This window comes from Manis javanica, chromosome 17 (assembly GCF_040802235.1).
Source record: "Manis javanica isolate MJ-LG chromosome 17, MJ_LKY, whole genome shotgun sequence".
NCBI lineage: Eukaryota > Metazoa > Chordata > Mammalia > Pholidota > Manidae > Manis > Manis javanica.
In genome coordinates, this window is record NC_133172.1 from 15,246,351 (window position 1) to 15,261,670 (window position 15,320).

The 15,320-nt window shown below is 51.6% G+C and overlaps 1 protein-coding gene across 5 annotated transcripts in view; it reads right to left on the reverse strand.

The window, feature by feature from the left end:
• Positions 1 to 15,320, reverse strand: part of SIPA1L3 (signal induced proliferation associated 1 like 3) — a 228,079-nt gene that overhangs the window by 57,565 nt on the left and 155,194 nt on the right. For all 5 annotated transcript variants that reach the window (XR_012126722.1, XM_017650818.3, XM_073226115.1 and 2 more), the window contains 2 exons: positions 11,470 to 12,046; positions 5,869 to 6,143 (listed from right to left, as the gene is read on the reverse strand). Coding sequence is in view for 4 of the 5 variants with exons in the window: in XM_017650818.3 (XP_017506307.3) it covers positions 5,869 to 6,143; positions 11,470 to 12,046 (852 nt within the window). In the remaining variant the exon portion in view is untranslated. The remainder of the gene's footprint in view (positions 1 to 5,868; positions 6,144 to 11,469; positions 12,047 to 15,320) is intronic.

Sequence of the window (15,320 nt, forward strand, 5' to 3'; positions counted from 1 at the left end):
TGGCTCCCCCTGGCCCAGGCTGCACACGCGCCGCGGCGCTCCAGGCTTGAGGCGGGAGGTCTGCGGGCCGGGCTGGCATTCTCTACCCTGCTGCAGCACAGCACAGGAGGGGGCTCTGAGCCCCAGGAGGTTGCTGTGCCCCTGAAACCCACTCCCGGCAGCTGTGGGAGCTGCGTCTGGAGGAGCCCTCGGCCCAGAAGCTCCTATGCCCCCTTGAGCCAATCCTCTGTGGTTCTCCTGAGTCTCCGGGAGCTCAGGGCACTCTCAGCCGCCCTCCCCCTACCATCCCCCAAAAGATGAGGTGGACTTGGTGGCTGTGTGCTCGGGATTTGGCTGCTAAGGGGTCATGAAAAGGTAACCAGGGATGTGCTCTGGCACCTGGGCCCAACACGCCATGCTCCTCAGCAGCGGCAGGACCGGAGGTGCAATGCCTTGCCAGGCATCAGGCACAGCACGACAACAATACAGACGTCTGGCAGAATCTGTAGACCAGCCAGGTGTAGGCACAGGCGGAGAGGGCATCATCGTGACCCAGGCAGTGAACACCTGCTTCTCCTGCCTCCCCAGCTTCTATACCCCTTCTCCTGAGAACAGGTGTGGGTGCTCAGGGTGGGACAGACCCCTCTTCTTGGCTCCAGGTTGAGCATGTAACCCAGGCCTTCCCAATCAGAAACTCCTCTCCCCCAGCACACTATGACTGGCAGAGACTGCCATGTGCCCTAAGGGGAGCCAATCAGTGAGTATCAACTTTGGAACTGTTTCTGGAAGTACTGGGGAAAAGACCTATTGCACTGGAGGTGCTGGGCTGGGGAGACCTAAGCTGGGGCTGCGAAGAGGACTGGGTCATCTCTGTCCTCACTAAGTGGAAGACGTCCTGAGAACAATAGCAACAAGTGGTAAGATTCCTGATGAGGGTGTCTGATTCCCTGCGTACAGTCATGCTTAAGCCTTGCCCTACTTCCTAGTCTTGTTGGGGACATAAGGCAGTAAAGTCCCTCTTTTGCTTCATTATATTTGAGTTGGTTCTGTTGCTGGTAACCAGAGTCCTGATCAGTGCATCACACTTTAGAGAGAGGTAAACTGGGCACAGAGAAGTTAAATAACCTGTCCAATGCTGCACAGCCAACAAGAGGCAGAAAATGTATTTAAACATAGTAAGTTGACTCCAAAGCCCAGAATTTTAACCACCATGCACACTGGCCCACTGTGAAGTGGTCTGGGAGCCAGCGGGTAGATTTCCTGGGTCCCTGGCTTCTCCCCCAAGTACTGACAGCCTCACCTTTGGCCAGGAGTCCCTGGGCGGACCTCAAATATGAGGGAAACGTTATCGAATCATCTTAAGGCAGCACAGAGTGGTGGAAAGCCAGGGCTCCTGGGCCAGATGGCCAGTGCAGACCCCAGCTCTGCCACTTACAACCTGCGTGGCCTTGAGGGAGGGGATTCCTGCTCAGAAACCTCAGTTTCCCAACCTGGAAGATGGGGCTGGATTCGAGCTTTCTATAAGCACTGGTAGAGAGTTGGGTGCGTGCCAAGTGTTTACCAGACAGGAGCTGATGTGGTTGCTTTCTCCAGCCCACGCATCAGACAGTCCACCTGCTACACCCACATTCTCAGAAGCCAAAGCCTCCCTTTCTCTTTGGGAAGCCCAACCACACCCCTTGGAGGCTCTGGAACTAATTTTTCTTGAGCGATCTGAGAGCCACCAGCATCTGTATCATGTGAGAGCTCAGAGAGGACCGCAGCTTCCTGTACCCCATCTCAGCTCCACTGAGAGCCTTTCCTGAGGCAGGGCCCGGAACCTGCATTTTACTGAGCTACCAGGGATGACTGCAACACAAGAGAAAATTTGAGAAGCCCACTTCATTGATTAGTTCTTGAGTTGCCTTGCACACTGTTATGTACACAGAAAAGGGCATCCCGTCCCCTACTCTGGCCTCCAGTGTCACCACCAAAAATAATCACAGCTTCCAGTCGCTTACATATGTTCAGAAGTACCCTATGCAGATAGCAAATATACGTAAAACAGAAATAAAAAACAACAGCACACTTAACCCTGGACACCATCTTGCTTCCTTTCTTCATCCCCGGTGGCATTCTTACCAGGTCCCTCTCAGTACAGATTCACTTCATTTTCTTTAGACCATCAATGACTGTTCCATCACATGCATGAGCTGGTCATTTACTCAGCCAGTCCCCTATGGCTGGATATTTAGGTTGCTCCAAGTCTTTTGCACACCAACAAGGCTGCACCAAATATTCTGTTCCAACCCCTCGGCTACATTCGGAGGCATCTGAGGGAGGGTGCCCTCAGGCTTGCAGACCCCTTTTCCTCACTGCCTCCTCGTCCTTGATTCTCAACAGCCGGGTTTTTTGGAGCCATGGGGACTTTCCTACCTCTCCTACTCACTCATTGTGAGGTTTCAATCTGCTTTCTCAGGGAGCAGTTTTCAACCCCTTGGGCAGGTCTTGAGTCCACCTGAGGGGGACAGAGCATCCCAAATTGCCTTCCCCCTCAGGCAGAGACAGAGACAGCAGGACAAGAGCTGTCCTGAGCCTGAGTATGTGCCCAAGGTCACAGTGACACATTTTGCCAGCGGCTCTGGGATGTCCTCCCGGCTACCTGGCTCGGCCGAGCTATGGCTCAGTGGTGCAGGATTCACTGACAATGCCAGCCTTATGGCCTGGGGGCACCAGGATGACCTGCTGTACTCTGCTCAGTGTTCAAAGGGCATGGGGTCCAGTCGTGAGCCATGCAGAGCCTGGCTGGTGGCAGAGAGCATCTCTGTCCATTCCTGTTTCCCCTCAGCTTATCGCAACATTTGAGCCAGGAGGCTGGGACTGCAGCAAGAGGCTGCAGGGACTCCAGAGCTGGGGTTATCAGCTCTGAAATGAGGTCAGCCAGACACCCTGCACCTGAAGGACCACAAAACAATGCGAGTCCCCACCCCCGCCCCCACCCACCCCTGCTGGCAGGAGACCCTGTTTCAGTGGCCTCCCCATCAAGGGAGCAGGAGGGCAGTTTCCTCCTGAACAGGGCACAGGCCTCCTCTGTCTGGTCACACCCTCCCTGGCCTTGTCTCTCCATGACTGGAGAAGGGAGCCTGCAGCCCTTTACTTCAGCTCTGGCTGGGCCCTACCTGCAGGTTCGGGGACTCTCTGTGGCCTCTTGCATGCCCCAGGTTTCGGAGAGCCATCTGGCAGGTAGGCTGGCTTCTCATGTGTACATGTGTGGGTGTGAGTGTGTGTCAGAGCAAGGCACAGGGGTTCTTGCCAGGGAGCTCGCCTCTGTGATTACCTGAGCTTGACTGGCACCTGCAGAGCTCCGAGCAGGCGGGGCTGGTGCCAAAGAGGGCTGAGAGCACCTATACCTGGGGCTTGACTGGAGCCCTGAAGCCGTGAGCTTGGGCTGCAGGGGTGGGTGGTGGGTGGCGGAGGGGCAGCCAGCCTCTTGGCTGCAGGCCTGCTCAGAACTGTCTCCCATCATGTTCAGAGCAAGCAGGAAGGTGGGGACGGAACCACCACAACTCAGCGGCAAGCCCACAGCTCCCATCAGCTTCTAGAGGCAGCAGAGAGGAATGGTCATGGGAAACTAGACTGGGTTTCACCCTGCCACTTAGTGGCTTTTGACTCTGCACCGGTGGCTGGTCCACTCTGGGCCCCGGTTTTCTTATCTGTAATGTGGGGTCACAGCAGCCCTGGGAGGCTGCGTGTACACAGTCCTCAGGGCTGCCCCATCCTGGCCTTCCCCTTGGCTCACTCTGCTCCAGCCACACAGACCCTCTTTCTGGTCTGTCAGCAAGCTGAGGGCCTTTGTCCTCACCTTGGAGATGGCTACTCCCTCCCTGCAAGGCCCTTCTGGATCCTTCTCACTTTCAGGCCTTCCCTGACCACCTTGTCCAAAGTCAGGCTATGCTCTTTCTTTCCTCATAGCCGGTATCTCACAGCTAGTGTCTCTAGAGCATTTCCAACGGGCTAAGCACTCTTCTCTGTGCTTTACAAGTTTTATATCCAACCTCACAATCACCTTTGGGGAAAGGATCTACTGTCCCTATTTTACAAATGAAGAAACTGAGGCAAGGGTGGTGAGGCCACTTGTCCGGTTAGTAAGGGGAGAGGCGAGGAGCTGGGATTCAAACCCAGGCCATCTTACCGTAGAGCCCAGCTTCCAGCACTCTGCTATGTTGCCCCCCGCCACCCTTGCTACATGAAATCATCTTACTGGCTTGTTTACTGTTTGCCTCCCCGGATCTACTCACTGTCTCCGTGAGGGCCAAGGCCCTGACTGACCCTGTGTGGCTGCACTTCCAGCACTTGGAAAGCAGTGATTCTTTCTCTCTGGTCACCCCTCAAGGCTGCGAGGGTACCAACTCATTATTCTAAAAAGTGTATTTATTCTGCCTTCCTGTATAAATCATCCTTCAGGGTAACCACATAGTTATTGAAGGAAAGATCTTTTTAGAATAGTTTCAGCTAATAAAGGAAGGAGGAATGAGAGAAATCAGAGCTTTGAAATGATGTGACCCATAGGGTAATAACCCAGAATGGAATAAGGGGCCGAGGCAACAATCACTGGCTGCTGAAAGCTGAGGGGTGACCTATGGTGATGGGTCAGGTGCCACCCACCTGAACCCTCTAAACGCCCTTAGTATCACCTGCAGAGGGACAGCCAGACATGTGGGGCCTCCTGATGGACGCATACCTGGGAAATGTTGTTACAAAAGGAATTTATCGAGAATCAGAAAAAGCTTCTCCACAAACTCTAGTCTATGGGAAATTATGTGCTAGAGGAACAGGGTAAAGGACGCCAGGGGGTGCAAACAGCTAAACCCAGGAAGTGGGAAACTCTAAAGGACAAAGGACCTGGGTTCTTCGTAAAATACACTTCAGGAAAAAAGAGAGAGAGAGTGAGAGAGAGAGAAAGGGGAAATTTACAGATTAAAAAGAGCATGAAGAGACCCATGAACAAAATACAATAGGAGCCTGATTATCACTGGAGTGCTTCAAACAGTCCAAGGTGGGGAGGTATGGAGAGTCTAACCAACCAACACAGAATGGGCCACATGTTGATAAATGTTGAAATCTGGGGCTCAGTACACTGTTAATATTTTCCCAAACGAATATTCCATTAAAAAATAAGCAAACAAGTCCTCCACTGGCTGCCACTGTACTTGGAATAAAACCGAAGCTCATCCTGAAGCCCCCCTCCCACCCCTCCTCCCTCTGCTCCAGACACACTGGCCACCCCGCACCGCATGACACTCACACCTCAGAGACTCTGCCCTGGCCAGTCCCTGTCTGGCACCTGCTGACCCAGAAAACCACCTGGCAGCCTCTGCCCAGCAGCCTTCCCTGACCACCCTGTAAGCAGCTCGCTCCCCATGCAGCACCTTTAGTTACCCCGCTTTGATTTTCTTTCACCCCCACCGCTGTCTGACCCTGTATTTAATAATTGCCTGTCTCTCCCTCTAGAACACAAGTGCCAAGAGAGAGCAGGCACTTTGTCACTGTTGTACCCTAAATGGAGCTTGCACATAGTAGGGCTCAATAAATATATGAAGAAATGACGTGCGGTGTGCTCTTGGGGAAAATTACTTTTAATATTTTGTACATCATCTAGAAAATGGGACTAGTGAGGGTTCCTGCCTCAGGGGGCTGTTTGCGGAAATTCAATGGGATAATCTGCCTATGGAGAGCCTGAGCCGTAACTGGTATGTGGTAGGCATTTGATGATGCTGACACCCCCATTCCCGTTATTACTCTTCTTGCTGAGAAAGGGACTGTGGTGACAGAGCTGGGGAGGCCTCCTGCCAGCACCCTAGCAGCTGCCAACCCCACCCGGCTCACACCCTGGGGGGTGGACGCCCTCACCTCCGGGGCGTGCCGTCGTCAAAAGGAGGGATGATGGCCACCTTGACGGTGACAGAGGTGCGCAGCAGATCGATCATCTGGTCGTGGCTCAGTGTGACCACGGCCACCTTGCAGATCTCCACCAGCCGGCTGCCTTGCCGGAGGCCGGCCTGCCAGGCAAAACCATAGTCCTCAACTTCAGCCACAGTCCCATCGTACTTCACGTGGAAGCCCAGCTGCCCGAGTCCGTTCCGCCGCAGGGTCATGTCCACTGTCTCCCCGCCGCTGGTCATCACCTGCAGGCAATAGGCAGGATCTAGCCTCAGAAGCTGTTCAGGGCCAACTTTCTGGAAGGCCCTGGTCAGACTCCCCACCTTGAGGCCAAAGACCCTGCTGACCCTCATCTACCCTCCAGATGATGCCAGGGTTCAAGGGCCTGAACACCCACCTAATTCCAGCCCCGCTCCTGACTTATATAGAAATGTGGATCTGTAACTATGTGGCTTATAACCTCACAGGGGCAATGGTCAAGAGCCATGTTCTCCCAACGCCCTTGCCTTCCTCCTTCCCTATACACAGCAGGATCATAGCTCTTGGCCCCTTCGTGGTGGGTGGGCTCATGCCTACAGCTATGAAGCAACTTGCTTTGGCCAGTTAGCTGTGGATTGTGAATGGAATTGGTGTGCCATCTGGGGTGGGGCATTTAATTGCCCATGCAAGACCCCCCCATACGCCTTTCCCCTCTGTCACAGTCACTAGGATTATTTCAGATAGCGGCTGTGTTGGCAGTTAAGGCCCAGAGTTAGAATAAGGTGAGGCACAGTCCCCAGCTGAACCTAAAATGGACACGTGGTGTGAGCAAGAGATAAACATTTGTTGCTTTAAGCCACTAATACTGCATGCTGACTGATACATGACTCTAACTTAAGTAAGCGGGAGAAGCTACAGACTAGCAACCCTGGGTCTCCCGAGGGTGAGGGCCTGCACCATACTGCTTCCTGGCGTCATTCTCAGAGGCCACACAGCCTTCCCAATCTCCTTCGCAGACTGGGCCCCAACCTGGAGCCGAGCAGCCCACACAGGGCCTTGCCTCCAATTACTCCCTTGCTTCACGTGTGTGAGATTTTCACCATGATAATGTATTATCACAGATATGAAGACCCACCGAGCAGAACCCCCAGTCCTTGTGTGCGCCCTCAGGGATTCCCTCCTCTTTTTGGGATAAAAAGATTAACAAGCGATCCCTACAGCTATGAAGCAAGTTTCATCAGGATCACAAATTACGTAAGGAAAGAGATCATTTAGTGGTTCCAATTTCCTGTGGTGAGACATTCCCTGGCTAGAAATGAGGCTATTCGGTTTACCTACTAGAGAGATGGCTCTCAGACTTTTCTGACCACTATGCACAGTAAAGAAAAATTTTGTCACAAACCACTCTGCATTCACACACACACTCTCATATATGCACAAATATTCCTTGAAATCCAAATAAATTACATTCCTGAGAATTTGGATGGGAAAGGACTTACCTGAAAATGGCACCACACCCACGTGGCTCCTGATCTGGACAGCAGGAATTTGGGAAGTGAGGGGAACGTCTAAGACTGTACCAGTGATCCACAAGACAGAACTTAGCCTTACACACTGGGATGTATTCTGAAACTGACAGGGACTGGCTCTGCTCTGATCGGGCTCAGTACAATGCCGAAGGGAAAGGGGCAGCCACCGGTGGAAGGGACATGAGTCCCTGGGCTGTCCCTAACAGCCTTGACCAGCCTGGGCACTAAGTACAAGGGAAATGAACTCATTGTATTTCAGCTCCTGGGTTTCTCAGCCCCTTTCAGCAGCTCAGTCTGTAAAATGTGCTACAGCTGCTTTAGATCATTCTGGATAGAGAAGACAGATGGTAAGGGAGCTCTCTGACTGTTCTTAGTGTCCTGAAACTTCTATCTCCTTTGTTTTTGAACCAACCAAAGGAAGCCCCTCCTGAAGCAGAGAATTATTTCTGATGTTTATTTACAAGGTTCCAGAAAGGCCCCATGGCACAGCAAACACTTATGAGACCAGCTACAGGTCAATTCAGAGGAACCTCTGCCATGTCCTGTGGCCACACTGCCCCAGGCCCCTGTCTTTAAAACAAATTGTCCTGGAGATGATCTTTGTGTCCCAGGCACTGGGACCCTCTATATGCCTAATTTTGCTAACGGGTCACTTCTATGGCAGGTACAACAAATTTGCAGAAACCAGGGTGGGGTCAGTTGCCTGATTTGACTCTAACTCTTGCCTTCAGCCTCTTAACTGTTCCCCCTACCACTTTCTCTCTTGTATTTATTTTCCCCCTCACTTCCTCTCTCACCAGGGTAACTCCTACCTATTTGATCTAGTCTCAGTTTAATTTCCTCAGGGAGGCCTCCTCCTCACACCCCCAGGGCCCAGCTCACAAGCTGGGGTGCCTGGTGGGTAATGTAACTGAGCAGGCTGGTAGAAGAACCATGGTTAAGGGGGCACCCATCATCTTGCTTCAGCTGGCCATGCCCTATGCCAGTGCAGGCCCAGTATAGCCAGATCCCCTAGTTTTGAAGCCAGAAAGCTAGGTTTGCATGAAATCCTCTGGATGTTAAGCTTTGGCAAACTACTTGAATATGTCTAGGGGCCATATCCAATCTGGGGCTTCAGATCTCCTCGCACAATATGCGCCCCCTGGCATCCTCCACACTCACTCCCCCTTTAACCTCTTGGCACTTGGAATTCTTTGCTCAGCAGGCCCGGGCCCACCATGGTCATGGCGTCCTAGGCCAGGCACACAGTGAAACCTGTTGACTCAACAAACCAAGGATGTCTGGATCCCACCTCTGAGGGCAAGGTGTGGACTCCTCAGCCTGGACAAAAGGCTCACTGTCCTGAGTCATTTAGGATGAAACTGTCCTTTCACAGAAGATGGCGACATCGTCACTTCCTGGCTGCCTGGTTCCTCAGTGGGCTTTGGGCCTTGAGAGTGAGGCAGACCATGGAAACTGCTCTAGAAACATTGCAGCAACAGTAGGCCTGGGGTGGGCGTGTGGTGGAGTGGCGCAGAGGTCATGTGGGTAAGACACGTAACCCGGCACTGTGCCTGGCATAGTTGCTGCTCAAGATGTACGAGCTGCTGTCAGGATTTTGGGGGGAAGAACACCCTTATGTCTGACAACCCAGCCTACTTAGCCTGGGTCCTAGGCAAGTCACTTTTCCTCTGGGCCTCAGTTTCCTCATCTCTGAAGTGGGATGATAATGGTATTTCCCTCATGGCTTTTGTGGGGAAGAAGTGCAAAGTTGTGCCAGGTACTGACACAGCCCTCTGTTTATGTTCGCTTTTGCTTATTACTACAGGGTGGCATGCGTGTATTCAGTGCAAGTTCACTGAATGTCTAGTGCATACCAGATGCTGGCCTAGGTGCTGAGGACACAGTGGTGAATGACAAATACATAAATTTATTTTGGATGGTGGTTAAGTGCTACAGAGAAAATTAGAGCAGGCAAAGTGGGTGGATATGCTCTGGGCCAAACTGCAGAAGGGGGTCTGCAATTTTAGATAATGAGGCTTCACTGATGAGGCAACATGTGACTAAATTCCTGCAGGAGGGGAGGGAGGGAGCAACGTGGGGATCAGGGAAAGTGTTTCAGAGACAGAGAACACATGCAGTGCAAAGGCCCTGGGGCTGGTTAGCTGCCTAGCACACTCAGGAAGCTGGAAAGGCTGGTGTGCTTGAAGCAGACTGAATCATGGGGAAATGAGGTCAGAGGGGTTGACAGGGAACCTGACCATGCAGGGCCTTTTACTTAGAATGAGCTGAGGGTTCTGAGCAGAGCAGTGATGTGACCAGATCCTTCTGGCTCCCTCACTGAGAACAAGGAAACAAGGGAAGAAGCAAGGGAGATCAGCAGGGAGGCTACAGGAGAGTCTAGGAGAGGCTGTGATGGAGGCTGGGGAAGGGAGGTAGCTGGAGTCTGCCCACTGAAGGGAGAGCTGACAGACTGGGTGTGGGCGTGAGAGAAGGGAGGAGGTTGATGCCAAGGCTTCTGACCAAATGGAAGGAAGGGCTTGTCCTTTACCGAGACAGGAGAACTCTGAGAAGTGAGGGAGGAAACCAGGAGTTTGCTTGAGGACATGTCAATTTCAGGGGTTTGTAGATGCTGACTAAGCAGTGGGCTACCAGTTCCAAGCTTGGGCACAAACAGGTTTTGGGAGTCAGAAAAATCTGGATTCAGACCCCAGGCTGCCACCTACTGGCTGTATGACCTTATGTGAGTACCTATACCTCTCTGAGCCTCCACTCCCCCATCTGTCAAGCGGGGATAAGAACAGTACCTACACTTGGTGGGATGGGGGAGGATTGAGATGTGTATGTAAAATGCTTATTAGCACAGTCAAGGTTCAATAAACTCACTCAACTAACTAATCAGTATTTATTGAACATTTAACTGTGTGCCAGCCCTGATCCACACATGTAAGATAAGCAAGTGAGCAAAACAGATGGAGGCCCTGGTTCCTGGGCCTCACACCCCACAGAAGATTTATGCACTAGCTGCTATTACCCTAAGCTGGGCATGACTTTTGGAAGGAGGGAACCTGACAGCAGCGCTTTACCAGTCCAACCTGAATGTAATGAGAGAATGCAAAGGCCTAGAAGGGTGAGCAGAGCCAGCACAGCGTGTCTGCAGTTACAGTCCACCAAAGGCAAGCTTGCCTGACTAACTAACTCATCCAACTCTTACAAAGGTTCACATGATGTATGATCATTTTTGTTCCCACTTTTCAGATGGAGAAACCGAGTCACATAGCAGTTAAGAACTTGGTTCAAGGTCATATGGCTGGTAAGTGGCAGTGCTGACCTGGAGCCAGGCCTTCTGATCTAGAAACTGTGTCCTGTGTTTTGCTGTCTTCTTATTTCACAAGCATGACACATTGTTCTGTGACACCCACCAAGCACCAATCACCCAGCAGAGCATTCCTTCTCACGGAGCGCAGAGGTGGCCTCAGTACTCCTCAGCACAGTTCTTTAAGCAGTCGTCACCAACTAGGTTGTCAGCTGACTTGAAACCCATCTGCCACCCCTGGTTTTGGCCAATAGTCTGAGCCTGAGCTGCCTACACCAGGAGTTTACACTTAAGATTTTTATCCAGACTATGAATCTTTAAGTAAAGGAAAAGTTAAACCACTCACATTTATTGTGATTACTGATATGGAATTATTCCTACCATGTAATTTTTGTTTCTCTTATCATGCTTTCTGCTCACATCCCTGCTTCTGCCCTATCTTTAATGGCCTGAAAGCTTTTCTATTTTAACTTTTCTAGAAAATACCCTTTCATTTTTTAATGTTAAGCTTAAACTTTTATTTTCTATCAACATCCAGAGTAAGTAAATATGCCCTCTCTCTACCCAAGGTGATGGCATGTACAGCCTTGGATTCTTGCCCCAAACCTTCCCCAGAAAGAAACCAGTTTGCAGGACCCACTTGACATCTAGTGTGTAAGTGGCAATGCTGCTTCTCTTGGGGCCAGTAAGAGGGAGGCATTTCGGTGGTTCCTAAAGCCTCTGCCAAACCACAGAACTGTGGCAGCACTGTTGAGCTCCCCTCCTTACCTTCAGTCTCTGGACGATTTCCCGTATGTCCTCCACAGAGCCCTCTGCAGCCTGGACGAAGATGTGGTCCCCTCGCCCATAGAATATTTTGAGTGTCGAGGAGTCTGGGGTCCACCCAATGACATCCCCACAGTAGCAGTTGAATACCACCTCCTTGCTGCGGAGGTCCAGGAGCACCACAAACTCGTTGGAAATTCCCAAAATGCAGTCGATTTCTACCCCCTGGGCATAGTCCTGAGCTGCCACCCTCCAGGCGATGGCCCCTGAGCTGTGCTGCTCAGCACCTGCCCGCGCTTTTGTCTTCTCCTTCTTCTTGGAGGTCAGGGAGATGAGGTTGAATTTTCCAGTGGAGTCAATGGGGGTGCTGGAGACGCAGTTCTCAGCCAGGTCCTTGAGGTACTCCTGGCGGGTCCGGGTGGCCATGGTGTGGAACTTGTCAGACTTGTGTGCAGCGTTCTCAGCATTGATCACCTTGGCCAGCAAGAAGTCTCTGAAGACATCAGATTTGCGGAATGTGGTCCCACTGGGGATCGGGGGGCCGAAAGAAGGCGCGTCTTTGGATCGGGTCACAGCCATACTGGGGAGGGAGAAATCATTTAGATGACAGAAAGAAAGGCACTTGAGACTCCCTTTAGAAAGAAAATACATGATCAGAACTAGGAGTTGGCTTTTGAAGAATGGAACTCTACATCTAATTAGACGTTGCTGGCTAATGAGACAGGAAACTTTAGAAAGTCTTAGGGCACATACATGCATTCTTACTTCCTATACAGTGGATGTTAGAACATCCATTGATATTCAAATAATTCTAGCACTGTTCAACTTTAGTTATTCTCATTTTACATACATACAGATTGTGTGTACATTAGAAAAATTCACACCTTCCTCTCCACTTCTGCAGGCAGGTGTATCTCCACCTCACTGGGCCTGGGTATGGTCACGTGACTTGACTTGGCCAACAGCTTTCACGCAAAGGCATGAAATGTGAAGGTAAGTGAGGGTGGGGTTGGTGCTTTCTTCCTGTGCTCCTGGCACTGCCATGAGGTGAACATGCCCCAGGGGGCCTACAGGTCCCAGAAGAATGAGGGACACCTGACTGGTGGCCTGAAGCCAAGGCGAGCCAGACCCCAGCTTATCTGCAGGTATGTAAGCCAGAAAGAAATTCATGTTCATGAGCTACTGAGTTTCAGGGTGGCTTATTAAACAGCATTATTATAGCAACACCTGACTACGGAACATGTATGTGATTTACTCTTTCAAACATGTGTGTAACCTTATTTGATACACTTTATAAAACATCTTAACAAAGGTTATTTTGAAAATCTCCTCTAAACAAAGTTAGAATGGGACCCTTCCTATTTTAGTTCTGACCAAGATGCCATTGTGACAGAAATCAGACAGCAACTGAAGGGGCAATGATCTGAAACCTGCTCCCGGCAAACTCCTGAGCCTCCTCACCCACTCTGCAAACTCCTGGGGGGAAAGCCTTTGGAGAAAGCAGGCGGGGAGCCTCATCCTCTCTGCCGTACCCCGGGCAACAGGGAGGAGCCTGGGGTGGGCCTCCTGCCCGGGGGACCTAGAGACCAGGCAGGGAGCCCCTGAAGAGCCCGGGGCTTGCAGCCAGCTGCCGTCACAGTCCCAGCAACACCTCCCTGCCTCCCGTTTCCTCATTGTGCTGCAACCCTGTACAGGTCAGAAACGGGCAGTTAGCAGGATAGGGGAGGAGAAGGGCAAGGTGAGAGACAGAGGAGAGGCGGGTGGGCTCTGCATTCACTGAGGCTTCCAGGAGAGAGAGCCCTGAGCTGGAGGTGGGAGAGATTTTGCTGATAAGGCAGATTCTGAGATTTGATGACTATCTTGGATGTGACCTTCTAATAACCAAATTGAGGTAACACTCAGTGGCTGCAGGGCAAATGATTTCTAAAATCAGGCAGAAAGGGTACAACACCTCAGAATGATCACCCAGGGGCGCGGAAGAGGACTTACAGAAAGATGTTTAAAGAGGCTGCAGAGATGCCATTAGTTATGCTGTTTACATAATGCGACTAAAAAACAGTATGGGTTGCTGTAAATGAGTGAGCAGTAAGCTCACTAAGCTTTTCTTAAAGAGAACTGTATTCATGCTCCATAAAAACCTCTCAACTTCCGAGTACGGCGGTAAGAGAAACCTCCTACTGTTTCTCTTCCTACTGCAGGATAATATTTTGAATAATGAGAATCTTGATCAACACATATTCCATGAAACCCAAACACAACGTAAAGCTTGTTCAGGTATTTGACTCCCAATCTGCAGCTTGCCAAGGGGGGACAGTGCGACATTCCTGCATGTGTTTGACAAGTATTTCTGGGATGCCCTTGCTCAGGCACTGGGGATAAAGTGCTCCCTGCCCTCCCGAGTTTCCAATCTGGAAGGAGAGACATGCTAAACGCACTTACAAATTAACTCATAAAGACAAGGAAGGCGAATGGGGCAAGACACAATAGAAGGACCCGATTCGGATGGGGGGCTCCAGGGCAGCCTCTCTGAGGAAGTGACAATTAAGTTGGGCTCTGAGGCTGCGTAGGAGCCACAGGAAGAGCCGAGGGGTAGGTGCTGCAGGCAGTGGGTATGGCACATGCAAGGCCCAGCTGGCAGAGAGCACACACAGGGTGAGACCAGGCCTGGGTGGTCTGAGCCCAGACGGGAAAGCAGGAGGCTGGGAAGGTCACTTTCCATCCTGACCACGACAGCAAGCAGCCATTTCACTGCCTGGGCTGGCTGGTCACCCTCTGGCCCCCAGTTCGTCTCTGCCATTCTCTGCCTGGCAGTGCCCTGAAAGGCAGGGTCTCTATGGGATATGCCACCTTCACTCAGGTGAGTTTGGCCAACAGGAAGCAGTGACAGGTGATGGGAAGGTGAGAGGAGGGAGAGGCTGGATTATGCCTCTTTCCTTGCCTCCCTGCTGCCCTGGGTGGCCATAGTTCTTGGTCCTTACCCATAGCCACAGCTGCTGTTCAGTGGCCCCTCTCCCAGAGCCACAGCTCTCCCTGGCTTCCAGACACTTCCCCCATCCTCCCCTGACCTCCTCAAGCCCAGGGGCTGGGGTAACGGCTCCCAGCTGCCCTGTGCCCAGACGCCTCACTTTCCTGTGTTGGTGCCCTTCCCCTAGACATACCTGTCAGCAGTCTGTTCATTAGTCCCTTCAGTTAAGACCCTGAGGGGACATCTGCTTCCTGCAGGTCCCTGATGTTTGCAGCTGGTAGCTAAGAGACAACCAGACTGGCGATCTGCAGAGATCACTGTGGCTGCCCCATGAGGAAAGGGCTGGGAGGGACCACAGCATGCATAGGAAGCCATCGAGGGGGCTCCTGCATGGCCTGGGTGACCAGGCCAGACTCCCCGCTCTCCACTTCCACTGTCCCAGGAGTGCCACATGGGCAGGGGCCACCCTGGGCTGGGCTGATCCCCCAACACCGGCACAGGTGTGCCATATTGATTCAAGGAATGATTTAAACTTGAACAAAGAAAGAGATTTCTACTACTGTACAGAGGGTGTAGGTTTGACCCCAAAAAAAATATTTCCCAGAGGAGAGGTTCTTCAAAGGCCAGCAAACCAGGCAGGTTTTCTTATGTGAGAAAACTTGTGGGCATGGCCTTGCCCACTGACAGGGGGATGGACGAGATGGCCTGGCCAGTCTTTCTACTCTAGCAGTGCGTTAAGATTTTGCTTTACGGACATGAATAGCTTTGCAAGTTCTTCGTTCAGCAGCACTTGGGTGTTCATAGTGACAGATTTTGACTTTTCCCATAGTCCTGATTCATAGTTTTAAGAGTCACGAGTTTGCAAGCTGCCAAGGGTTTCTGGACAACA